General features: G+C 39.0%; 2 protein-coding genes across 2 annotated transcripts in view; one reads left to right on the forward strand and one right to left on the reverse strand.

Moving 5' to 3' along the window:
• Positions 1–567: 567 nt before the first annotated feature.
• LOC118428151 (propionyl-CoA carboxylase alpha chain, mitochondrial-like) lies at positions 568–15647 on the reverse strand. Its single transcript, XM_035838143.1, has 27 exons — positions 15471–15647; positions 14562–14648; positions 14201–14248; positions 13963–14031; positions 12372–12485; positions 11163–11216; positions 10070–10201; positions 9892–9928; positions 9313–9391; positions 8827–8929; positions 8404–8498; positions 8042–8124; positions 7276–7343; positions 6651–6720; positions 6208–6281; positions 5847–5921; positions 5584–5652; positions 5255–5330; positions 4583–4693; positions 4095–4197; positions 3523–3625; positions 2988–3086; positions 2620–2670; positions 2365–2430; positions 1846–1920; positions 1464–1541; positions 568–1108 (listed from the first exon to the last, which is right to left on the reverse strand). Exons 1-27 carry the CDS (start codon positions 15498–15500, stop codon positions 1040–1042), a joined length of 2118 nt encoding a protein of 705 aa, XP_035694036.1. The 5' UTR covers positions 15501–15647; the 3' UTR covers positions 568–1039.
• Positions 15648–15716: 69 nt separating this feature from the next.
• LOC118428152 (probable ubiquitin carboxyl-terminal hydrolase FAF-X) overlaps positions 15717–25422 on the forward strand; it is a 52858-nt gene continuing 43152 nt past the window's right edge. Inside the window, exons 1-6 of the mRNA XM_035838144.1 lie at positions 15717–15901; positions 21543–21727; positions 22497–22806; positions 24060–24172; positions 24597–24709; positions 25362–25416. Coding sequence (XP_035694037.1) covers positions 21680–21727; positions 22497–22806; positions 24060–24172; positions 24597–24709; positions 25362–25416 — 639 coding nt within the window. The 5' untranslated portion in view covers positions 15717–15901; positions 21543–21679. The remainder of the gene's footprint in view (positions 15902–21542; positions 21728–22496; positions 22807–24059; positions 24173–24596; positions 24710–25361; positions 25417–25422) is intronic.

Consider the following 25422-nt stretch of genomic DNA (forward strand, 5'->3'; position numbering starts at 1 on the left):
TGAAAACCACATTACAAGGAACAGTACAGGGTGTGTCTGGTACAAGGACCCTAGCCTCTACCAGGTGCCGTGGTTCGGTAGAATCATTATCTGTAAGGAAACATACTCTTCTGGCCAACTAACTCCCCTAGCGTACTATAGACTCTATTTGCCCAATTTCTACAATTAGATCAGAGGCTACAAGGACCCCAAAACAGGGAAAAGGATAAAAGCTGAGTCCCTGAGAGCGAATGAGACAGAAAGTAAAAGAGTGGTCTTCAATATGACTTTTCAACACCAAGAATGGCACTGGAAAGTGCAGGATAATTTTGTTGTCTCTCTCAATATCATTTTAATTTTTTTTGTTATTTTATCATAAAAACAGACAAGGACAAATAACCCAGGGCCTCCTTTCATTTGTTATCCTTTATATGACTTGGAAAATCTGCATTCCCATATATAAGGAGTAACGCCCATCCAAAATTACAGTACCTTGACTATTTCTTCTACCTAGTCAAAGAATTTAAAGATGACAAACATACTGACTTCTTTGCACATTTCTACTACCTTACACTCTCCACGCTTTTTTGCAAAATTTTATTTCACATGTTTCTTCAAAGTAGGCTTTTTAAATAGTATTTACTGACCCATTTTTCTGTCCTGTGTTCAAGGATTGTTATCCAACTTTTTTGTAAAAATAACGACTTTCGTTCTCTACTGTGGACTTAGACTAAGTACGGCTAACATTACATTTCCAAACCGGGACCCCGCCGGGCTGTTTTTGGAAATGAAAAATAGAAATGTATATGTTAGATTATACACATTATCTTCTTGCGTAGTTTTTGTGTCTTTATATCATACTTTTCGTTTCCGAAAGCTGCCGGGCCCAAGTTTGGAAATGTGACGTAGGCCTAAATCTTAGAAGTTTCATTATTCAACATATTCAACCTAAAGCCTGTTACGACAAGTACAGAGACACCCCTGCGAGGGCAACTTCTTAAGCTCTCAACATTGATCCAGGCAAGACTAAAGAGGCACAACACATTGAGATAGTTCTGAGTTATTCTAGCTCCAATATCAAGTCGTCTTCTGAGACGTTGGTCCCAGTTTCAAAGTGTACCGCTTTCACCTGTAATGAAAAGGAGCAAAAATTAGATCAATGATTAAACAATATGAATGAATGAATAACAGAATACATGAATGGTTATACAAATTAATTCACCTGGAGAAAAACAGAGCAGCTACAAAAGGAAAGTTTACATAGCTTTAGATTTATACAAAATGTTTCAGTCTCAAATCTACATTTGATATTCCATTGCTATTTTTCAAAAGGCCCTCCTGCCAGGTTCAATCTTCTAACAAGGTTCCTTCATTTACCTTATGCCCCATCAAAAGAAATTGTTTATTTGTATTGCTGAAACCCAAGGCTGCACAACTACATGTAGCAGGTAGGTAGATATTATATTTAATGGAAGATTCTTTACCTTGCCACTCCTGGCAGCTGTCAGGCTGTTTTGCATCTTCATGGCTTCAATGACACAGACCTCCTGTCCAATGGCAACCTGAAAAATATCATGTTTAAGTTATTCATTATCATGCATAAGCAGTATGCATTGGACAGGTATATTAGTGTTAACTTTGTGTGCATGTGTTGTTGAGCCTCTAGCCACTGAAGAAGTTGTATGCAACGAAAGTGGTTTGGGTGACAGGCTGAATAAAAGTTCTAAACGGGACCTATGCTCCAGATGTCTTACTGAGGGACGACAGCAGTGCAAAAGATGCCAGTATCTTGAGGAATGAATCCACCTTACATACAACAGAGTGAAATCACAGACTGAGAAAGTTCTGAAGACAAAAATCACTCACGTCCTGTCCCGCTTGTACAGAGATGGAGACTAGACTGCCAGCCATCGGGGACCTCACCTCTCCACTTGCCTCAACCTAAAACAACATGGTACCATCAGAACAGGAAGAAAAAGCAGACATTACCATAAGTTCCAGAGTTAGCATGAAAATTAATCTGTGTTGCTACATTCCATGATGAAGCTTGATACTTTTGTTTCACACATTCGAGTTCACCTCGAATTTTCAAGTAAACAAATAGGACATCAACCCTGGATCAAGGGTGTTACCTGCAGCAACAAGACACAGGTAACAGCAAAAGATAGTGGACAGATACATGCATGTCAATCTATTGCCAGATGTTTGTCTTAGTCAATTTGACTTCTTCTTGCTTCTTTGTGGTGACAAAAGTGTAGAAACAAATATGTTTTACAACCAAAGGTTTGTCTTAAACCATTAGAAATTATGAAAACATAGGTTCTATCAGTCTATTAAGTTCATTTCTCTCCATAATATTAGTACTGAACATAATAACTCACATACCTTTGGTTTTTCTGGCATCACGTGTATATAGTCTGTGGCTTTTTTGGGCAGAACCTCGACTTTGAACTGTACAGAAAAAAAAAAACTCATCTCGTTATGCTTCATATAACAAAGCTCCATAAACCAAACCATTACCTCAAACTGAATATTTTGCTACCTTTGTATAACAAACTAAATGTGAAGACACTTACTGAACCAAAAAAAGAAAAAGCTTTATAGATATAGATGCACATTTTTACAATCAAACCAACTCACCACTGTGCCCTTGTACTGAAGCTTGATTTCATCTCCTTTCCTGGAGATACACTGCAGGAAGAGGGGGGAATGTTAGGGGAGTTACCAGTGCACTTAAACTTACATCTCTTCAGTAAATCAACACAGCATAAATGATTGGATGAATACAGTCAAACCGTGTGCCAGTGACCTCTGCAAAAGGACCACACTGGCCACTGTCACCACATTTTTCTGCTACCTTACATTTCTAACCGTGAAGAGTACTGCCTACTGTGGCCACCTGTCTGACAGTTTTCTTGAAGTTCCTTGAGTGCACACTATAAACAGATACTTAACCAAAAGGTCATTTTGAAACACGATACGACATGTGAATGGAAAGCTTCGCTCACCTGAAATGTGTTCTTCTGTCCGTTGATAGTTGTGTCCAGGACAGCTGCTGCTAAAGACCAGTCTTTACTCACTGTTAGGGTCTGGCCTTCTATGGTTACCTGGGTGGGGAGGATGGAAAGAACAAAAAATCTGTACAAATGGCATCACCACAAAGGTTGACAAAGTTCATTTGAGGACAAGTGCAGAGCTGGATATCACATACAGTGCCAAGGTACAACAATTTGCTTCAAAAAGACATAATTTGACAAGACATAATCAAGGTATTTTCATATCCTAATATAAAAAATGAATGTGTTGTGGTCAGTTTTACAAGGAATATTTGACTTCTAAAATTTCTAGTATCTTTGAAATTTGAACGAATGGTGTATACTTGTGAAACTTTGCAGCCTTGCGACTGAAGTACATACCATGTACATTAAAACAACGCTGTCACAAAATATAATTCAGTTTCACCCCAAAACATACACCATGTATAAATAATTTATTCAAATTTTACTGAAAGTACTCCTATGATCTAATGTTCCAGGAACTTACAGTGAAGTTATCCTGGTTTTCTGTGACGGTAGCTGGCATCTCCTGCCCCTGTATAATAGCAGTGATGTCCCAGGCTACAGGGTTGACGGGTCGGAGGGGCATTCTACAAAGACAAGGAATACCTCAAGGTTATCAACACATACTCAAGTGTTTACAAGACTGGTTCTTTGAGTCTTTAACTATTCATTTATCATAGGTGTGGTGAATTTTGTTTTATAATATGTAAGTGATGGTAAGTGGCATACAGGTTGTAGCTCAAACCACCAACAGCTAGTAAGGATTTCAAACCTGCAACCTTCTGGTCCAAATAGGGGATTTTTTACAAGTTTATGTAGGAGTAAGATTTCCCAAGAACTTGTTTACAGCTAAAGGAAGGGTATGGCACACTGTAAGGGGCAGTAAAGGAAAACAGCGCTGTATAACACTGTATGTCTCTACTACTAAGTACTAGAAAGTTCCAAGAAGGGCCACTGTACTATAGACTGATGGTCTGGGAAAACAGTGCTAGACACGAGGTACAAATAATGCTGGTTTGAATGGCTCTCCACGAAAACAAGCACACCATAACGTACCTGTTTTCATTTTTGAACGCCCCCGCCCTGACCTGGTCCCGTAGGTAGATACATGAAGCCATGGCTGCCACTTCCTTCTGTTCAGCATCCGACAACTGACGACCTAAATTTTGGAGTGGAATGAAAGTGATCGTCTTCAGATCATGCATCAATTTTGACAGTGGAAATTTGGACAAAATTACTATACTAACTCTACTCTACTTTGCTCTTGTCATTTTATTGGACCTGTAAGCCCCCAAATATGTGAACACCTGCCAATATAATCTGTTCATATTAATCTAATTGGTCCAAAATTTAGTACACTGATTTTTATCAGGTCCGTTTTTTACAAACTGGTCCAACAAGAAAAAACGGTCTTGTATCGATACACTGTACTGGTACCCACCCCTACAACTACTCCTTGCTCTCTCTCTCACTCACTCAATTGCTTACTACAGTGCTTTATAATTTCCTTCAGACTATTTAACCTAAACTATTGTCCATCCTACCTTGGAAGCCATCAGGGTACTCTTCATACAGGAACTTAGTGTTGATGTCACCAGACACGAACCTCGGGTGGGCGATGATTTCTTGCAGGAGAGGAATGTTGTGGGTCACCCCTGAAATAAAGATGGAGTACAAATTGAAATGTGGTAAGCTTAACTTTGCCAGGGACAGAAGTAACGTTATATACAGTATGGGGAAAAAAGACCAACGGTGGACTACAAATTAATGTCTTGCCCAAAGAACTGTAACCTTTTCATTAGTATGCAAGTGATGTACACAGCCAACAGTCAGTATTTGAACTTTCACACCTTGAGTGCACAAGCAGGAACTCTCTCTCTCTTCCTCACTGCTAAGTTCAGCTGTATCTGTATCTGTATCTACATGTATATAGCCGGTATAACTGCCTTCGGTGTGACAGGCCAGCTTCTGTATCTATCTGTATCTATATAGCCGGTATAAACGCCCTTTGGTGTTACATGCCAGCTTCATACACAGGCACGCGGCACGGCAGCAGCTGGTTATCTTACACCATTTTGTACATCATGCAAAATCTGGATATTTCCTTCTGTCTTCGATCACGTGTCAACCAATGGACCATTCCTGCCAGGTCAAATGGAAAGGAAAAACTCATCTAATTATTCTCCTTCCTAAAAGTACAATCTATTTCACCATACCTCTGATGACATAGTTGTCCAAGGCTCTGCACATGTTCTGTAGGGCCTCCTCTCTATTGTCTCCGTAGGTCACCAACTGGAATTAGAATTTTTAATTCTTAATTCAAATTCTCTTGTACAAATCTACTGTAGCCACCCATTGCTACATGCATATACCTACAAAGCTAGTGTATTTTGTCAAATAATGTTTATGCTGGCCAATATGCAGAAAATATGTTCACAGCATCAACTGAAAGAGTTTTTAATAGATATATATGTTGGAGACAGCAATGAATTTTATTTTTCAAAGAGTTCAGTATTTGTTCTTATTTGAGAAGATGTATACATACCTTGGAGATCATGGGATCGTAGTACATGCTGATTTCACTGCCTTCCTGAATACCACTGTCACACCGCACCTGGAAGAATGGACAATAAACCAACAATCTTGTAAAGCATTCCTAAGCTTTAACCTACTCTTTATTTCTTCATCTGTTCTTCTCTAACATTGGTTGAAAAGGAGAAAATTCAAACGAAAAAAAAAGACATCTTTTAGATGGACAACATCAAAGCAATAAATTTTGAAGGCAGTGAATATGATGTTACAATGTACCTTTGGCAGATGTGTTGGTTCCTGGTATCTAGACAACCAACCCACGGATGGCAGACCAAAAGACTTGTAGGGATCCTGGAAAAGAGAGAAATATATTACATAAAAGTACAGTTTTGGTCTGGTGCTTAGTAGTCTTGTGTCAAAGTTAAAACTGGTATTTCTAATCATCTGGATTCTGGAGATCAATTTGCACCTTGGACAATCCAACATATATGACGAAGACTCACACAAGACAGAGCCAACAAGGGTGCTAAAATGAGGGATGCCTACGTAATGTACATCATATCAAGAAAGTTACAGTTAATAAATAATATGATATAATCTGGTAAAAAACAACTGCTAAGAATATACAAAGACTGACCTCAGCATAGACTCGACACTCCACAGCCCAGCCTCTTATAGGGATATCACTCTGTTTCATGGTAAGTTCATGTCCTGTGGACAAAAAGGTATTTGAATACCTATTTCCGTTTTTGACAACCACTGTAGATCTCTAACTCAAATGGTCTCAGGGCCTATGCTCTCTGACTCAAGAAAGTTCATAGACATAGTCTCCAAGCAGACCCTATGGTGCCTGAGAAATAGTATAAAAGCTGACCAAGGAGTATAGCCGGCCAAAGGGAGTCAAAAGGGCACGGCTATACTCCTTGGCCGGCTTTGATTCTGTCTTATGCGGCACTGTTGGGTCTGCTTGGAGAGTACATTATACTCAAAGTCTCTATTAGGCAATGCGCAACAAAGAGCAAAAAAATTATAGGCTCTGTTCAGAGAGTAATCTATCAAATCTCATGCGTTGCTCATTACCTTTTGCGACCCTAATCATTTGCTGTACAATGTCGACTCCTGTGATGCACTCAGTGATCGGATGTTCCACCTGCAGAATGGAAGAGGACAAAGGAAATGCAAACTTTTAGCTAGGATTTTATTATAGGGGATCCAAATTTCTTGGTGAGTTGTGGTAAGTAATACAGGCACCACTATTATGTCCGGGGGCATCTACCATCCATGGTGCAGAGTTTTGGAGAATTTAAGTAAAAGTGGTGCATTCTAAGGTATCCTGAGGGGCAAGATAACTGTGAGATGACCTATTGGAATCCCTGGTCAAATAGAATTTCATGCTTTCAGAGGATCTGCTCCCCTGTGTAAGGGCATCTAGTGCGTCCAATTTCTTGTTGTGATGCTATGACGCAAGCCTGGCTGAAAGCCTGGTTCAATGGATGCTGAAATGGAGTTGGATGATACTGTTTTCCAGCAAACTACATAATCACTATCATCTTTTACAATTTACTGCTCTTATTAACCCACATTTTCTATTGTTAGGTATTTATGATTTACAACTTCATTGTAAACTGTGCAATGATATCCCCAATGGAAAAATGATGCAATTATCTTATCAACAAAACTTGTAATGATCTCAATTTCATCTCACCTGTAATCTTGTGTTCATCTCAAGAAAGTAGAAGTTCTTTTGAGAATCCACCAGAAACTCAACTGTGCCTGTAGAAATTCACAAGAGAATAATCATCCATTGTCATATTTGCTATGAATTCTGGGCTTTATTCTTACCAATGACAAAATATCTTAGCAACTCTAGTCCCTGGTCAATAAGAATTGAAATGAATGAAGTGTCATAATCTTATCATCCACCAGGGCTGTCTCCCGGACCAGTCCTTCCGTCCCAGAACGGAAATTTGATTGTTGGGACAGTGAAAATTTTCACTTCGTCCGTGCCAAAAATATAAAATTCTTGACACACATTCTGTATCTGTATCTGTATCTGTATCTATATAGCCGGTATAACTGCCCTTTGGCGTAACACACCATGTTCACACAAATATGTATGCTTTCAAAATGGTACTGATACAGATTCATTAAAGTCTTGAAGGGCTGGTTTTTAAAGTCTTAAACCAAAGTGCTGGTATTTTCAGCATCATAACATTTTCCCATCTCATCCAGTAGTACTAGTAATGGCAAAGATGTTCTCATCACACACACCATGTATTACATAAAAGTTCTTTTCTAAATAAATGAACTTAGAAAATTGTTATTGATAAGTATGCTGTCCTTGTCAAATTCCATTTGAATGTATTGTCCCTGTTTTTGTCAGCATGCAAGGCTAGCTGAGTAGTTGGGCAGCCCTGGCTGTGCATGCTGAACAGCCAAACCAATAACAAAATAAGATGTTTTGGACATACCAGCTGATGTATACTCCACAGCCCTGGCCAGTGCCACAGCCTGTTCTCCCATGGCTCTTCTTGTGTCAGGGTCCAGGAATATACTGTGGGAAAACATCAGCGGGACAAGCAACAATCAATATTTTTGGACCATCAAACCTTAACAGTTTTCATTGGAAAAAAATTGCTGAACACTGTTAACTGGCACAAGAAATGCTGCATTTGTTCCCTTTATCATACTCTTTGTCATAAGCAAATTTGGACATTCCTTCATATTCCAAGACTATCACATCAGATTTCAGCTATCAAGACTTACTTGATGACTAGGCTTTTACTGGAAAACCACACAATGTTTTTTGGGCAAGAAATATTGAGACAAGTACCTCGGAGCCTCTTCCACCACTTTCTGATTCCGTCTCTGGATGGAACACTCTCTCTCATTGAGGTACAAGGCATTACCATGGCTGTCAGCAAGGACCTTGGTAGAAAATAAAAATCAGTTTTCTTTTTCTTAACACTCGAAGAGTCTGTAACTACAGTTTATCTAATGAGGAGAAACCAGAAACAGGAGTTGACTTTTGAATATTTCAATCCAGCTGTTTCTGATAGGTCTCAAGCTGATTGAAAAGATTTTGCAAAAAAAAAAAAAATGCCATGCAAACTCTTAATCTGGCATCACAATAAAAAAATGGCTTCTTGTACTATTGAAATACTATTGAAATACCACTTAGAACAATGCAGCACTGCACAGTTTGTGCCAAGGTGGCACAAGACAAAAGGTTCTTAGTAAGAAATCTTGGCCTTACCTGCATCTCTATGTGTCTTGGGTTGTCAATAAACTTCTCGATCAACAAACGGTCGTCACCAAAACTTGATGCAGCCTCTTGAGAAGAAAGTCTGAAACCATCCCTGGAAAAAGAATAGCAGTGTGATATCATTACAAAACTGCTGATACAGTGAAACCTGTCTAAAGGGGTCACTCAAGCAGGGACTGGCCAAATTTGCATCTTTACTAGTTTAAGTTTGCTGTCAGGTCTACAAAGTTTGAATGAAGAGAGTAGTATACAGTATAAATGTAGGGTCTACAGTTTTAGAGATTATTCTTTGAGATCTTACATACTTGAAAGAATAAAGCTCAAATGTAATTAAAAAAATGTTGGCTTCACTTATGAGAATTTATGGGGGTGCATGCTCACTGCTGGCTGACAAGGTCGATACATAGTAAAAATGTTTCAAGAAAAGTATGCATTTGAATCACCTGCCTCAAATTCACATTGACAACATTTTCCTACCTTGTTTCTTTATCATTCCATGCTATCCTCATGCCTTTTCCTCCCCCACCAGCTGAAGCCTTGATCATTACTGGGTAACCTACAATCAAGCAAAATATATGGTATGTGGTACAAAATGGACAAACAAAACATCATTATCATTATTTCAACTGTTACTAGGTCAGGAACAGTGAAAAGTTAAAATGACCTCAAACCAATTAGCTCACTAAATTGTTAATCTTCCACTGGTCATGGCAGAGAAAACAGACGCTATGTACAGTATTTACAGGATTGTACCGGGAAATTCCCTAGCTCCCAAGCAATATGAACAGTGGATTGTGGTTCCATGACCCATCCAAAGGGCTGCAGTCCTTCACAGTAGCATGTACCGGTATGTGAGGCGAGTAACAAATGCTGGCATTCAAACTACAAATCTGCTGGTCCAGAGGCAAGGACCAACTTGACTATGCTAACAGTTAACTAGACTATACTGATCACTAGACTATTTGAACAAAACATACCGTCACTCATACTGTATCTACTAACATTACCAGACACTTCACTGCATATTTTTAAAAAACTTTGCATTGAAAAACTTACCTATGTCATTGGCAATTTGTACAGCTTCATCTGCATCCTAATTGTCAGAAAAAAAGAGTTTCTCAAACACTTGCAGAATGATGTGATACGTTTAATTTGGAAAATTTGTGGTGAGGGAGTAAATTAAGGAATGGAGAAATGCACAAATGACTGAAATAATGACTTGGTTCTTACTGACCTTGACGACACCATCGAAGCCTGGGATGACATTGACCTTGGCCTCCTTGGCCAGCAGTTTACTTTCAATCTTGTCTCCCATGGCCTGGATGGCTCCGGAGGGAGGGCCGATAAACACCACACCCTCATCTGCCTGTGACATGGAACATTCAAAAATAGTTTCATCAGGGTTAGACTAGCCTGATTGTCTGGAGCAAGTGAAAATGTTAACAACATGGAACATTAAAAAATTGTTTTATTTTTTTTTAGACTGGTTTATTTATTAGTTTCATAAATAGAGACAAGATAAAAGACACAAGATAAAAGCAGGCTTGCAGCTGAGGAGGCTGAACTGTGCAGCTTAACAATCACAGCAGTGGCTTTTTATGTAAACACAAATCATAATTAATTTACGAAATTCAATGCCAATTACAACAAGTACACGGTTAGTCTCATCATGTTGGTATGTGACTGAATAAAGAGACTTTTTTCACAACCCTTGCTTTACTTTGGGGGGTGTCTGTGTGGCGCAACGGTTAGAGCGTTGGAGTCAGAATCAGAAGGTCCTGAGTTCTAAACTCGCCATGCCCCTGCCCCCATGACGGTGGAGTGACGCCCACCGAGCCTCACGGCTAATCTGTCTAAAGGTGCCAAAAACACCTACGGATTTGGTGTTGCCAGTGTGTCAACATCTGCACACTTGCCACTGAGACCCGTGAATTTTTTTTTTTTTTTGCTTTACTTTCACCAACGTTTAGGTCACCTTCTTCATGGCAGTACTGACTGGTTCACGTTGTAATGCAGTTATAGGTGTCGCTGCAGTACAATTTACAGATGAGACAGTCAGAATTGCACTTAAGAAGGTGACAGACGGTGACCGAAGTGAAAGTATAGGCATGAGTTGAAAAAAAAGAGTCTCTTTATTCAACATGGAAAATTGTTTAACATCGGACAAGTTCAATTCAGCTCTCAGGTAAGTTGGTAACATAGATTTCTGCAAGCATGAAAAGACACTGTGAAAAAGTTTGTTGCTTGCAACACTTCCTTAGCTTACGGATACCTCAAATATGAAAAATGAATAAACAAGCAAATCAATTGATTCTAGGTGTACTCACTAGTTTCTTGGCAAACTCTTTGTTCTCTGATAAGAAGCCGTAGCCAGGATGGACCTACGAGAGGAAATATAATGAAATCATCATCATCATCAGTCCCTTAGCTAATTGTCAGCCATAGCGGCAGCATAGTGTTCAACATAATTTTTGTAGTCCTCCTCCTACCTGGCCAGCTTGTTTCCAGATAGCATAATCATATATCATAAGGCACATTCTGTATATTATATTATTATGTTATCTTCACAGAAGGGAACATATTGCTTTGTTTCTTCTTCTTTTCCACACAAATAAGGTCAACGACCTGGACCAGACGGGTGTCACCATAGTAACCGGTTAGGGCTGGGTACCGGTACAGAAAATTCAGGTCCAGGTCCGGTTCAGGTCCAAAGGATCAGGTCCAGGTCCGGACCTGAACCTGAACCTGATGCAGTATGACTCATACCAATGGTCAATTTCACTATAAATAGATCTGTTTGGTGGAGTATTAGACTTACACCGGTGTTTTAAAATCCATCAACACTAACTGCGCCTGTACGATTGGCTGTAAAACATGGTAGAAATTACTATAAACTCTACTCTACTTCACTCTTGTTATTTTCTTCCATCTACAAGCCCCCAAACGTGTGAATGCCTGATAAAATAATCTGTTAATTTTCTAATCGGTCCAACATCCGGTCCACCTAATTTTTTCAGGTCCGGTTTTTCTGGACCGGTCCAATAAGAAAAACCGGTTTTGTACCGGTACGCTGTACCGATACCCAGCCCTAGTAACCGGTAAAGTAGCAGGCACCATGCGGTGTTCGGTTACATAATGTAGCTAATGTCAGATCTAGAGGGGCTCGGGTAGTGACTACATTTAGAAATGTGTTCAAATAAGAATGAACAAAACAGTTGCCAGTGTTAGACGACAACATGTGAAGGTAACATTCTGTATTTGCTTGCAAATATTACCTTTCTAGTTCTGATCTATTTTTGTTTCAATATTTCACATTTTATTTCTGTTTTGAGTCTTGGTTTGGGACATATGTATCTGATCCATTAGTTAAGTTAATGTCCCTTTCTTTTAATGGGTTGGTTCATACTAATGAAAAAAATCATATATCGTACATGTATACTAAAAACATTGTTACTCAAAGAGTTACCTAACAATAACTATAGAATCTTGGAACAAAGATGAATGTAAATAAACATAGCTATTGCAACTGTACTCACAGCCTGTGCGCCAGTTTTCCGTATGATGTCCATGATACGATCCATGACCAGGTAACTCTGATTGGACGGAGCCGGGCCAACGTACATGGCCTCATCCGCCATCTGGGCATGGAGCTGTGGCAACATAATAAATGTGTATGAGATATACTAGTACATTCTGGTCAGCTGTGTGCAGGAATTTCCAGGTTTAATTGCAGAACATATAGTCACATATAATGGTGAGCTTTTCAGCACCAAGGACATCTGCCTTAGTTTTTTAAGACTTCTACTGGTGGGTAACACAATGTGCTCTAATGTAAGTTCAGATACTATATGTTTCATAATACAGTAGAAGTCGCTTATTAGGGAAGGCCATTTGCCAGCTAAATTTTCCCGACTAACCGGCGTTCCCGATTAAAAGATGTTGCTCGAAATTACCCGAGTGGGGATGGGGGAGGGGGGCATCGGTGAACGCATCGCACGCATTGACACAAAGAATACAACACAATCATTTCTACCACAAATAATCAAGTCCATAATTTCATTAAACTCCACAAATATACTTATTAACCACTTTCAGCTTCAAATTTATCTTTTATCGGTAATTGTGATATTGTTATCACATTTTAGTGTCGAAGAACGAATCGCGATGCATCAAAAGATCTGTTACGTTTCGTCAATAGTATCGGCTTGAAGAAAACAAAGAAATTAACACTGCTAAAACACGTTAAGCTACCGAAAAAAACGAGGTACAAACGTATTCTAAATTTGCCAAATGAACAATTGTTTTGATTAATAGAGGACTGATCAAGGGTACAGTGCACGCGCTTACTACGTAAGATTTGTCGACATGTGATACACAGACGAAAAACATCGCTACGTTGTAGGACGAAAACGCTCTTGGTTTTCAGACAAACTTTATGTACTAGGCGAAAATACTCATGACTAACGCATAAATAAACTGTTAATCTTCATATCTACAAATTTTCCAGTTACGATGTCCACAGATTACACTGAAATTTTGCCACAGTCGACAGCGTCATTTTCAAAACATTTCCATCACGAAAACAAAGATGGCGGACGCGGCGTCATGTGTAGTATCCCATGATTCCCCGCGGCAACCGCCGGGCCGCGCGCTAGCGACGTAAATTGAATAGAAATCGCGGCCTTTTCGGACTCAAAACAGGCAGTTTTGATACTTTTGGCGATCTGATATCTTTATACGGGAAAATTTTGGTTCATTCCTGCTGATTCTGGTGATTTGTTTGGCATATTTCGGGGTTAACATGCGTTGTAACTTGAATTTTTTTCCCGATTAGCCGATTTGGGCTTTGCAAATATGGGGTGCTGTAAACAATAGCGCCAATGGGAAATGGTTTTGGATTTCAAAATTCTTTGCAACTAACCGATTTTTGCGACTAAGCGTATTGCAAATAGCTGGCTTCCACTGTATTCATCACATGTTTAATTTTCTACCTCAACAGGGGAAATATTGTACTGGAAACGTCGATAGAATTCTACAATCTTTAGACACTGCTGTATCATAATAAACCTTCCTTTGTAATAGCCTGTAATGCCAGCCAAACAAATGAATATATAAATAAATACATACAGCATGTCTGTCAGCCTCACTAAAGATGGCGACTGTTTTGATGCCCATCCGCTTACATGTCTGCATCACCTAGAGAAACAGGAGAAATATAAAAATTAACTTACAATAACGATTATATTACAAAATCTACAAATAGTGATGCTTATCCAAGTAAGTAGTAATTTTATCACTTCCGTCTTCAAGAAGATTTCAGAAAAAAAAGAGTCACATAAAGACAAAGTAAATGATTTCAACTTACCCTGCAGGCAATTTCTCCTCTGTTGGCAATGAGGATTTTGTCAAAAGTCTGCAAATTGATAGCAATGTGTTATAAGTAGAAAAGAGCAAGCTATCACAGTACCGTAGAAACCATTCAATTGCACACCCAATTTGCCATTGTATTTCGTGCAATTATCTGGGTGTTGCAACGATGCAAAGTTATCTAGCTGGAATGCACTGGTTTGAGATTTTGGGATGCTGTAACATACAATTAAGAGAAGTGTGCAGTAATTGTTGAGCAATTACCTGGCTTCTACTGTTAGAAAATTTCTCAACGAATGATAACATGACAGGAAAATCTTTTCTCTAAGCTCTATCATCAAGTAGAAAAGTTGACTCACAGGTTCATTTGGGTCCACACGCATCGTGTAGATGGAACAACATCGTCTGGCGATTTTATACAGCGAGGTACTGAACTGTGGAACACGCTGGAAATATGAGACACAGAAACTATCAAAGAAATTCTGTGATTTTCAGCGACGATGAAAACATAAAGAAAAGTATGCAAATTTGTAATAAGTCTTGAGTTTGACTCCTTAACTCATGTCATCTATGAGCCCTTTCACAAAGAACAGAACGCATGTGCGGAAACAGGAAGTCTAGGTAATAAGTTAAAGGTAAAGCCGTAAAGGCCTCAAAAAAGAAAACAATCCTTGTCTCGACCATTGTTTTGATTAGCATAACAATGCCCAGACGGGTTTTTAAATTTTTGTGGACCTTTACCTTTGACATGTTATGTAGAATTCCTGTCGCCGCACATGCATTCTGATCTCTGTGAAAGGCCTTATTCATTAAGAAGTTTGGTGCAATTCATTTTAACGTGCTGGAAATGAGACATAGAAAACAGGAACATCATCAGTATGTGAGCTCTATCAAGGTTGAACATGTGAGATAAACATTTGTGTTGTGAAGTAGTGGTGAACGTCAAAGCATTTGGTTGTTTTGCGGTTGTTTTGGTCCTTCGCATAGCATAACCAGTAAACCACATTCAGGCGTAGCACACCAGATTTGTACAGTACACTATACAGTCCATCGCAAACAAATGCCCCAAACAATTTCTTCACATGATGGTGGGGAGGGGGGCGGGTCATATGGCATGGTCCTTCAGACATATTAAAATGCTCACAACTAGAGTAACGACGACCTCAAAATCTATCATTATGTCGAAGAGCAAACGATACTACAACTCCTGCAATGTCGTTAGACTTTAATTTGCACATCTCCGACAGAACAAGGTGTTTTTCTCTCACCTTGACGAGATTGAAACGGAAACTCGCCATGATGGCTCTTCACACGAACTCGTGACCTGGCAATGACCCCGACAGGTGCGGTGAAAGTTCAAAGTTTAACATTTTGATACAGCTATCATAAATCTACAGTCTGTGAAGATTTTAGCCACAACATATCTTTGAATATTTTTAAAACCTTAAAGTATGTGACAAAATATTAATTTTGTCGATTATTCACTAAATTACAACAAGGAAAAAACAAAATGGCGGCGCCCATGACATCATTCTGACGGGGTTTCCATATCTTCGATGCAAGGGTCTCAGTATTTTGACATTGAGTCAATCGGCGATTATTGCCGTATTTTGGGCCTCTGTATCTTGGATTTTAAAAGACATCGTACCGAGTTTCTTGTATGTACATGTTCTAGCTACGCTGTCGGACCATTTGACAGGTAAGGGGACGTGTAGCCCGTTTTATGCATTCCTTACTGCGCACTTTGCATTGTAAACATTGGTTGCAGCAGCCATCTTGGACTTGAAGCGAGCCGGGTTTCTGTTGCATTTTTGGCGGCCTACAGACCGACGACTTTCTTCGTCTGGTAAGATGGCATCAAGTACATCTGCTAGAACTAGAGCTTTTCTACATTTGTGGAAGTAAATGCGTTCCTCTTTTCCCGTGGTGGGTTCATTTTCGCCATAACATAGCTCTAGGTGGCAGTATCGATCCCTCGTACTTTAATTTTTGTCGCAGAATGTTTCCTTCTCTGTCTGAAAATGTGTTACGCCCTTTTCCGTGATTCTTGAAAATCCCCACCCACCACATACGGCTGGGAGTGTATCAACCCCTATTTTTCACTACTGTCAAAAAGGTAGCGATTTTTGGGTGCGGTATGGAAAATAATACAACTTGGAAGAAGGTCTGCTACATTCTTCCCTTTCCTGTGATGCAATCGCTCATATGATCATGACATGATGTTGGTTATATAATAAATCTTCTTCCATATCTGTCAAGTTAAGCTTACCATATGTTTGATATTCTACTCAAGCCATAGAAAACGTCATCTTTTACAGAATGTCCAAAGGGAACACCAGTCTCAAATTCAATTATGACATGGATGTTGGTGCATTGCAATTATTAGTCTCTAGTCTTGCCACTGTTGTGATCTTATCTTTTGCTAACCAACTTAACTTAAGCTTGGCTTCAGAAAAGCAGTCCAATAATGATATATCCCAGTCTTGCTTAGTTAGGGTGTACCTTTTTTTCTAACAAAAAACTAGATGTTTCATGTGGAGAATCCATTTTGATGTTATGACACATAGACTGGCCCTGACTGGAAATACCCACCTGTATCTTATTTGAAGGAAAAATGTTGAGAATGAAGAACATAGAATTAATCTTGTAATTTGGCAAGCAAGAGATACTAGATGGGTCTTAGGAATCACACACTGCTGAAAACAAGTTATTTTGAATGAAGCTGAGCCCTGATAAATGAATGTGTTGATAACATCATATATCATATATAGCACGGTGTCACTGTCAGTATAATAATGTAGTTCAGTAGCACTGTCGTCATATGTCCCACTTCTGAAAATAGTTTCATCTAGTATGAGCCAGATCAGCGGGGTTGTTTCTACTAATTAAACTACGGCTACCTCACTAGTATGTGGCATGAATAACAATTTGAAGCATTCATGTTTTAGGTTTTGCCCAAATGGTTTTCATTCATCTGTGAAAGGGACGAGGGGGGTGGTGGTGGTAAAAGAAATCTGCCTTTCCACAAAGTTTTGGTCTGAAAAAGTGTAGGTTCATGCATTTGTAAGGTGAATCTATAAAGCAGTCTTTTATCTTAAGGCTTGATCTCTGATTTCTAAATTTGGTCACCAGGAAGTATTGCTTTCCTGAGACGTGGTAATACTTAGACCTTTGCCAAGGAGAATTTCTCCCATGCCACCAACATGCCACTGTCAGTGTAAAGAAGTAGTATCCAGTACTAGTACTTGATTATGTGTCAGGGTCCTTGGCTCAGGGTTATTGCTGTGCAGTCCGCTTGTCTTTACTTTACAAATACATATACTCTGTAAAGTCAACAAGGAAACATGTCACTGAAGATTCATACCTTCCTTGGCACAAGAAGAAAGACCCCATTTCATGGACTCTATATTCTATTCTAAGGATGCGTAACACAATCCTGCATTTCCTGTGTTTCAAGAATAGTTCATATGTTTTTGAGCTTTTGTCTGTGTCTTGAATGAACGTTGACAGGTTCCTAAATTTCACCTCAGAGTCAGAGGATTTCTTGATGCATTGGAGCATTATTTACATCAGAATATGGGGCACACTGTAGGTATTTCACAAGTGCCCACAATTACTATGGTAATCCAGTAAGATAAAACAATTGACAGTTGTGATGCAAATGTACAGGACAAAGGAAGAAAATTGATCTGTTTGAAGATAAACATGAAGCAGTTGTGGCTGTTTTATTAATTATCGTTTTATCTAGTATGGGTGTCAAATGAACCATTGAAAAGAAGAAGAAAAAGAAGAAGTTTGTCTTTGAAATTTAGGGAATTTGACCCATTTTCAACCCTAGTTCCTTACCCCTACAATTTACAAAGAGACTCGTAAAGCTTTTGCGGATGGCATTTTAATTGCCCGTGCCCATCTTGTCTGACTCGTTGTCTCAGTCTAGGGGCCATACTTGATATGTTTCTTCATTTATGATTATGAATGCAGTACATGTAAGGTCCTCATTCTACTTGACGTCCATTAGCTTAGGCTGTGATCTTAAGTTGCATCTTAGATTTGTTTAACTGTTGATTTCATATTCATAATTGGAATATAATGCAAAATATTGAAGTGTTGACTGAAAAGAGAACAAAACACCTATCTACCTGCCTTCCTAGGCCCTGTTTACACAAGGCAAAAAGAATGACTTGTCCTAAAAATGCCCTATGATGTTCGATGTGCGTTGTCCTACTACAACTCCTAGGACTTTTTTGCCCGTGTAAAAACAAAAACGTTGTGGCGCGCCGCAGTGTGGCACCTCCAGTCATGGTTCAAAATTTCACCTAATTGTCATGGACAACAACATGTGAATTTTCTAATACACAAGTACATAATGTATTGATTTGCGACAGTTTTGATAGCTGCTTTCCAGAATATGTGCAACCATCCATGACAAGTGCTTCTGGAAAATTGAAATGTTGAGTCTGCCCCTAATCCTCATAGTCTAATGCTTATGTAGTATGTAATGCTGTATGCTGACGGAATATTATGTTGAGGCCATTTTAAGCTACGCCTACGGTACATATCATGTTCCTTTTATAGACTGACGTATGTTATGAATATACACATATTGTAATTAATTAGTCTGCGAGGATATGAGGGCATGTATGATGTAACATATTTTACATAAGCTGCATATAAACATGTTACATATGTTGCAAATTGCAGACATAAAACATATACATGTGCGTGTCAGACAGATGTATTCTTGTGAGAGAGAGTTTATGAAATGAGCTGCAATGAAAGCATGTGTTCCTTTTATTTTATATCCTAGATATTGAACATTAGGAACAAGGGTATTCTGTTTTCACATATATAAGAGCAAACCTTAATTAAGTAATAGCAGGGGTTATATACCTGAGGACTTAGCCTTTATTGCTGTTAGTAGCAGTGTTACTGTAGCCATAGCTTGATACTGAAAATGTTGAACTATTTGCCATGGTTTTAGTTTTTGTCTCTTCTGTAAAATCATGACACAGTGAATATGTGTTTGTGTGTTATATTTGTTGTTTAAGTGCAAACATAAAAGCAGCAAAAACCTCCTATCCACTTTGCTGCAAAGTAAATCCACATATTATAGATGAATTTACAACACTCCAGAATTGGGGCAATTGCGCTGAACAAAATTGTGGCCACTCGATTGTTACTTGATATGGTGACACCTGTTGAAATATAGATTATGTGTCATCCAATCACGAGGTTTGAAACAAATGCTGCTAGTGCTAATGCTAATAACCTGCCAGAACCTGAAAGTAAAACAGGAAATGATGAATGTCTAAACATACATCACTACTCACTGGTCATGGTACTGTTCATTTATTAACCATAACTAGGCTTTTATATCACTGCTGATTTTCATCTCAACCCTTCAAGTATTAACAATTAAATATGGAGGATTACCAAGCAATTATAAAAGTACTTTCATTACTTGTGAGCAAATTGTATGAAGTTGTGTTATTTTTTTCGTCTGTATAGACTCTATCACAAAAATCTAATCAGCAATCTTTAACATGGAATGTTAAAAAATTCCCCATTGCATCTGCTAATTCTGCTTTGTTGCTATTCTGACTGCAATTATAGAAAATACAGCATCCAATTCAAATATAGATCTACAGTAGCCATATATTTTGTGTAAATGTCTGCCTTTTCAATTGAATTCCAAGAATTTCTTGTGCATATTTGTTTAAACGCTGCAGACGGTTTTCTTAGGAAGTGACCTGCCATGTTGGATTTATGGGTACTGTGGTCGATGTTTTTCCTAGAATCATGGATATTCTATTAGACATGGGCATACTGTAGTCATTCAAGGGGAAAAAAAAAGCGTAGTATGTCTGAAGATTTTGCATGACACAGCAAATCCATGTTGCTGTGAATATTTGTTTCTTATGTATTACTACTGTAGTACAAAATTATTTTAAAGGTAAAATGATAACAGTACAAAATGCTACTATTTTTTCCTTACACAGAAAATAAAACATTGAAAAATTAAACAAACTTACAGTACACCATTTCCTAGTATATTGTAATGTATTGGGCTTGTTTGTGAGCCATATTTGATATTCCGATATTCTTTTTAGAATATAACAGTTAACTGTGTGGAATCTTGGTAAGTGCTCTTTTTGTCAATTTGTTGATTTATCCATATCACGTTTTCCACCGGTGTTTGAAAATATGACAAACTGGCCGTGCCAAATTGCCTGTACGTGTCACCATTGATAAACGCAGTAAGAAGATAATGCAGACAATTGCTTTTTGGATGATAACAGCTTTTGACTTGCAGATGATATTACTAACATTAATCATTATGTCCCAAAAAGAAGATCCATTTGTTTACGACTATTATGCTTTATCTTTTTTGTGCATGTTGGATGGTTGTGGAAAATTGGTAGCTTTGACCTCTTGTCTGGAATGCCACATATCTAAGACATGTTATCTGGGGGCCATGGCTAGGGTAGGGGTCCTTGGGAGTGTGGCCCAGCGATAAGGGCCTGAAAAATTGATGATAAGGAACAGTAGCTAATGGAAAATCTAGTGAACACTCAGACTGAGACTAGACTGGTGGGAGTGCTATCTCATGCTGGACTAGCCAGTTATAAAAAGGCTTTTAAGATTGGATACGCCTTTGCTTAAAAGTGTTCCCACAGATAACAATTGTAATTGCACAAATTGCTTTTTGTTAGATGGAAAATGGATACCATCTTAGCCTGAAGTATTTAGACTCCATGTTTGTTTTACAAGTAGCAGGTGCTGTAACCAGTGGTAGCTAATAAGGTGATGATATTTTCCCCACTAGTAAAAAGGATAAGTCTGGACTCTGGAATGTTGCCAGTGGTTATTACAAAGCACAATTTGCTGTTACCACTTTCTGAGCAGGAAAGGATGCCTTGCACTTATCATATACTTTTGGCATTTACTGCCTGGTCCTTGGGGAAAAATTTAGATTTTCTCCTGATCCAGACAGACAGTCTGGGTAGAGTGTTTCTTCAGAGTGATATAAGACCTACACATAGAACTTTTCCCTCTTAGAATGCATTTATAAATTTCTAAAATCTGATTTACAAAAATTACTTGGCATTTTCCTACCTTCAGTTTTTATTATTTTAGGCTATGTATGATTCATACTGATCCAGCCAGTGTTCAGAACAATAATTTTCCCTCTCTCCCTTAGGATTTTATTTTAAACGGTGGAAAGGGGAGTGTTTTTGTTGTCTCTGTCCTTTTTGTCTTAAAGCCACGAGGAGATGCAATTTATAAAGATTCTATGGTGAAAAATGTTAACTTTTATTTGTTGTGTGTTCCCCATGCAGGTTGTAGGTGAGAATGTGCTGTGATGGTTGCCAGGTACAAGTACTTCTACACGACAAATTTTTAATCCCCTGCGACTCTTGGCTCCTCTGGAACGGTGGACGACCGTGTCAAAATTTGTCCGATCTCTGGAACTGAGATGACTGTGGCCATGCGTGGCAGCCCCGCAGGCGGGGACAACCCCCAGGTAAACTGAACTTTCTCGTCGCTCCTTAAGCAACCAGTGAAAATTTTATTTGCCAATGACTTAATGAGCTGGCCTAACGATTAAGTGATTTTGCTATGTTGGAAATTAGAAAGTTTTGGAAAATTTGAGAACTTTCATCTTAGCCTGGATTCCATACCCCAACCTCAAGATTATACCCCAACCTCAAGATATATCTTTCGTGTTGGGGTCTGGCAACATGGCTGTAGAAAGGTTCTCGAAGGCCCGTTGATCAGTGGGAGGAGAACCTAGGATTGATGACCACTCTCACCACAGGTAGCCAGCTACAACACACCACAGTTGGTCAGCAGGCTATCACAGTAGCGAATCAGCTACGTTATGGATTCAAAAAGTACAGTTGGGGGTCTTTAACCAATCATGGCAGGGGTGTAATTACCTCCTGCTGATCCTGTGTTGTTCTATTGGTGGGGTTTTTTGCCCACTATAAGGTGCAAAATTGAGAAGAGTTCCTATCCCATCCGCCCAGACCCCTGCACGATAGATACTTGAGATCGGGCTGGGGTTTGGTAACCAGGCTACTTTCATCTTGGATTTTAGTTGTTCTTGATTATCTTGTTTTGTTATTATTGATTTTGTAATCTTCATAAAAACCTATCAATGTTAGAAAATACTAAATCAGTACTTTTGTGATGTAATACATTTTGTAGTTTCTAGTTTACTAGTCTATTTATTGTAGAAGAGATTGTATTTTTAGTTGTTCATCAATTTGTATATTCCCTTGTGTTTCTAGCAGGACTCACCCCAGAATCCAGCCCCAGGGGGTACACCTGCCAACCCTCCCCAGCAACAACAACAACAACAACAAGCAGGGACTCCGACAGCACCCCCTGTAGAACCACCCCCTGCACCTGAGGGGGAGGGGGGTGATGTGGCAACGGAGGGGGTAGAGGAGCTTCCTGAGGGGGTGGAGCCTGACTTCCCCAATGCGGAGCTTGCTAAGCTGGATGACATGATAAACCGACCACGCTGGGTGGTGCCTGTACTGCCCAAGGGGGAGCTGGAGGTTCTACTGGAGGCCTCCATAGAGCTGTGCAAGAAAAGTAAGAAATTGGTTCTTTTGTGTCCGTAACTTGTGACCCAGAAACCAAAGGTCCTAGGTTCACATCCTGTCATGCTACCAATATAAGGGGGAACTGGAGGTTTTTATAGAGGCCTCCATAGAGCTGTGCAAGAAAAGTAAGAAATCAGTTCTCAAGTATTGGGGTGGTGTGCCATAACTTGTGGCCCAGAAGGTTCAGGTCCTAGGTTCAAATCCTGTCATGTTAGCAATCTTGTGCTCTTGGGAAAGGCACTTTACATGACTTTACAGTTCACTTACTTTACTAATTTGTAATAATGTCTACTTGACTTTGGTTAGGAGGAGGCAAAAGGTGGTAAGAGGAGAGGGTTTGGCTCTTCCTTACAAAACTGTCCCCCTTTCACTTTCACTTTGTTTTACCAGGAAAATACAATTTTTAAAAAGGCTATGGGGCTATCTTTACCTTTACCTTTACCTACCTACCCAGGAATCGAAATACTATTTTTTTGCTATATGCAAAATTGCAAATTGGTAAAACTTTTATGTACAATTTGAAAAATTTACATGCAAAGTAAGACTAGGCGGCGACTGTGACGAGGATCGCTAGCTTGAATCGGTGAATTTTGATTGCATCTAGTGAAGCAACCGGAGGAAGTTACCGACAAAAACAAGGACGGAAAAAGACAGACGTCCATATGTCGTTCTGTCTAAGAGTAGGGTGTTTAATTCCTGAGAGAATTTTTTTACGGCCGGGTATTTTCAACATGCAAGATTGCAAGTTCAGAATATTTTTACCTGCAAATCTCGAAAATTATGTGCAAATTGCAAGTTAAGTACGTGTATTTCGAACCCTGCTACCTAATGAAGAAAAAGCGTTTTTATTTAAGTCTTGTATATTCCTGTATAGTTAAGCACGCCCGATTACATGTACTTTTCTCAATATTTGTACTGGGTTCTTTTAAACGCTTGAAGCTTTGGACTGAACTTTATATAACTTTTTATGACAGTTCTGGATTCCAAGAATTATGGACTGGTAGTATATGCTCTTTTTTATGCCAACAGTGAACTTCAATGAAGTAATTTTTGTTATTTACCAGAAATGATTCATATGTTAAGGAAGGTCATCTTATAAATGCTTGTAGGTATTAGTGGCACAAGGTTGCCACGTACTACTCAAGTGGTTTATTTCTGAGTTGTCTGATAAAGATTGTTTACGTTGAATGACATCAGCTTTAGCACAGCTCTGTTTTTAAGTTCCTTTATCTCACATTCCAGGCCTGGACACGCGGAGCGAAGCTTGTCAGCGATTCTTCCGCGACGGTCTCACCATTTCCTTCACCAAAATCCTGACAGACGACGCTGTTAGCGGCTGGAAATTCGAGATCCATGTAAGTCATAACATTCTTTAGTTCAGATTACAATATTATAGTATAACTTTAAACTGCAACGTTTAATCTCGTAAGACGGGGAACAAACCGGATAGTGAGTGAGCGAGTGAAACTGCCTCTAGTAATGGTGTAGGACACTGGCTCTTTTCTTCAAGCTGTTTCATACAAGTGGTACATGTATCCTTACTCTAATCTGTAAGTGTGGCAGGTTCTTTAATGCACTTGAGGTGTAGCTATTTTCAAATGTCCATCTTAAGTTTAAGTCTCTTCTAACGTTTAACCTATGTTGCATTCTAATGTTTCTCCATATTGTAGCACAGAGGAGTACTCTTTTTCTTTATTTATATATAGATGGCTGCTTGTATAGTACAATTTTTACACAAGGCAGAATTTATAACCATTGTGTTACTATGCTCTTCCACAGAGATGTATCTTTAAGAATGCAGAGAAGTTGATAGAGCTGTGTGTGACCAAGTTGTCTCAGGACTGGTTCCCTCTGCTGGACCTTTTAGCAATGGCCCTCAACCCACACTGCAAGTAAGTTGTAACAACATACTTGTATACAACATATAGATACTGTATATCCTAGACCAGTTAGCTATGGCCCTCAACCCACACTGCAAGTAAGTTGTAACAACATACTGTACATGTATACAACATATAAATACTGTACACACTAGACCTGTTACTGTTAGCAATGGCCCTCAACCCACACTGCAAGTAAGTTATAACATCATACTGTACATTTATATACAACATATAAATACTGTACAATGTAGGCCTATCAACAATGGCCGTCAATACTCACTGCAAGTAAGTCAGAACTACACACTGTACATGTATACAACGTATAAACAACATGTCCTCTATACTCTAGACCTGCTAGATATGGCCCAAAACCCACAAGAAAGTCTTAACAACGTACAACATATAAATTACTGTTTATTCTACACATGTTAGCTATGGCCCTCAAGCTACACTGCAAGTAAGCTGCAGCTGAAAGATAATTTTGTACAAGTTTAAAGGCAACCCACTTTAGAAGTGGCTTGCGCTTTTCAGAAGAGATTTCTGTCTTTTACTTGATACTCAGCAAACTCTGGAATTTGCACTTTGATGCTTTTACATTATCTTATGTAGTCATGACATCATTACAGCTTTGTGTATGATTTAATTGTTATTTTTTTTCCAGATTTCATATCTACAATGGCACAAGGCCGTCAGAAACTGTGCCAGTTGGAACCCAGGTATGA

The sequence above is a fragment of the Branchiostoma floridae genome, chromosome 12 (assembly GCF_000003815.2).
Source record: "Branchiostoma floridae strain S238N-H82 chromosome 12, Bfl_VNyyK, whole genome shotgun sequence".
NCBI classification, from domain to species: Eukaryota; Metazoa; Chordata; class Leptocardii; order Amphioxiformes; family Branchiostomatidae; genus Branchiostoma; species Branchiostoma floridae.

Coding starts and splice junctions, on each gene's coding strand:
- LOC118428151 (XM_035838143.1), bottom strand. CDS start 15,500: ATGGCGAGTTTCCGTTTCAATCTCGTCAAG. Junction 5,331..5,583: donor ACGATCCCATGATCTCCAAG/GTATGTATACAT, acceptor TTCTAATTCCAG/TTGGTGACCTACGGAGACAA. Junction 3,087..3,522: donor AAAACCAGGATAACTTCACT/GTAAGTTCCTGG, acceptor CTCCCCACCCAG/GTAACCATAGAAGGCCAGAC.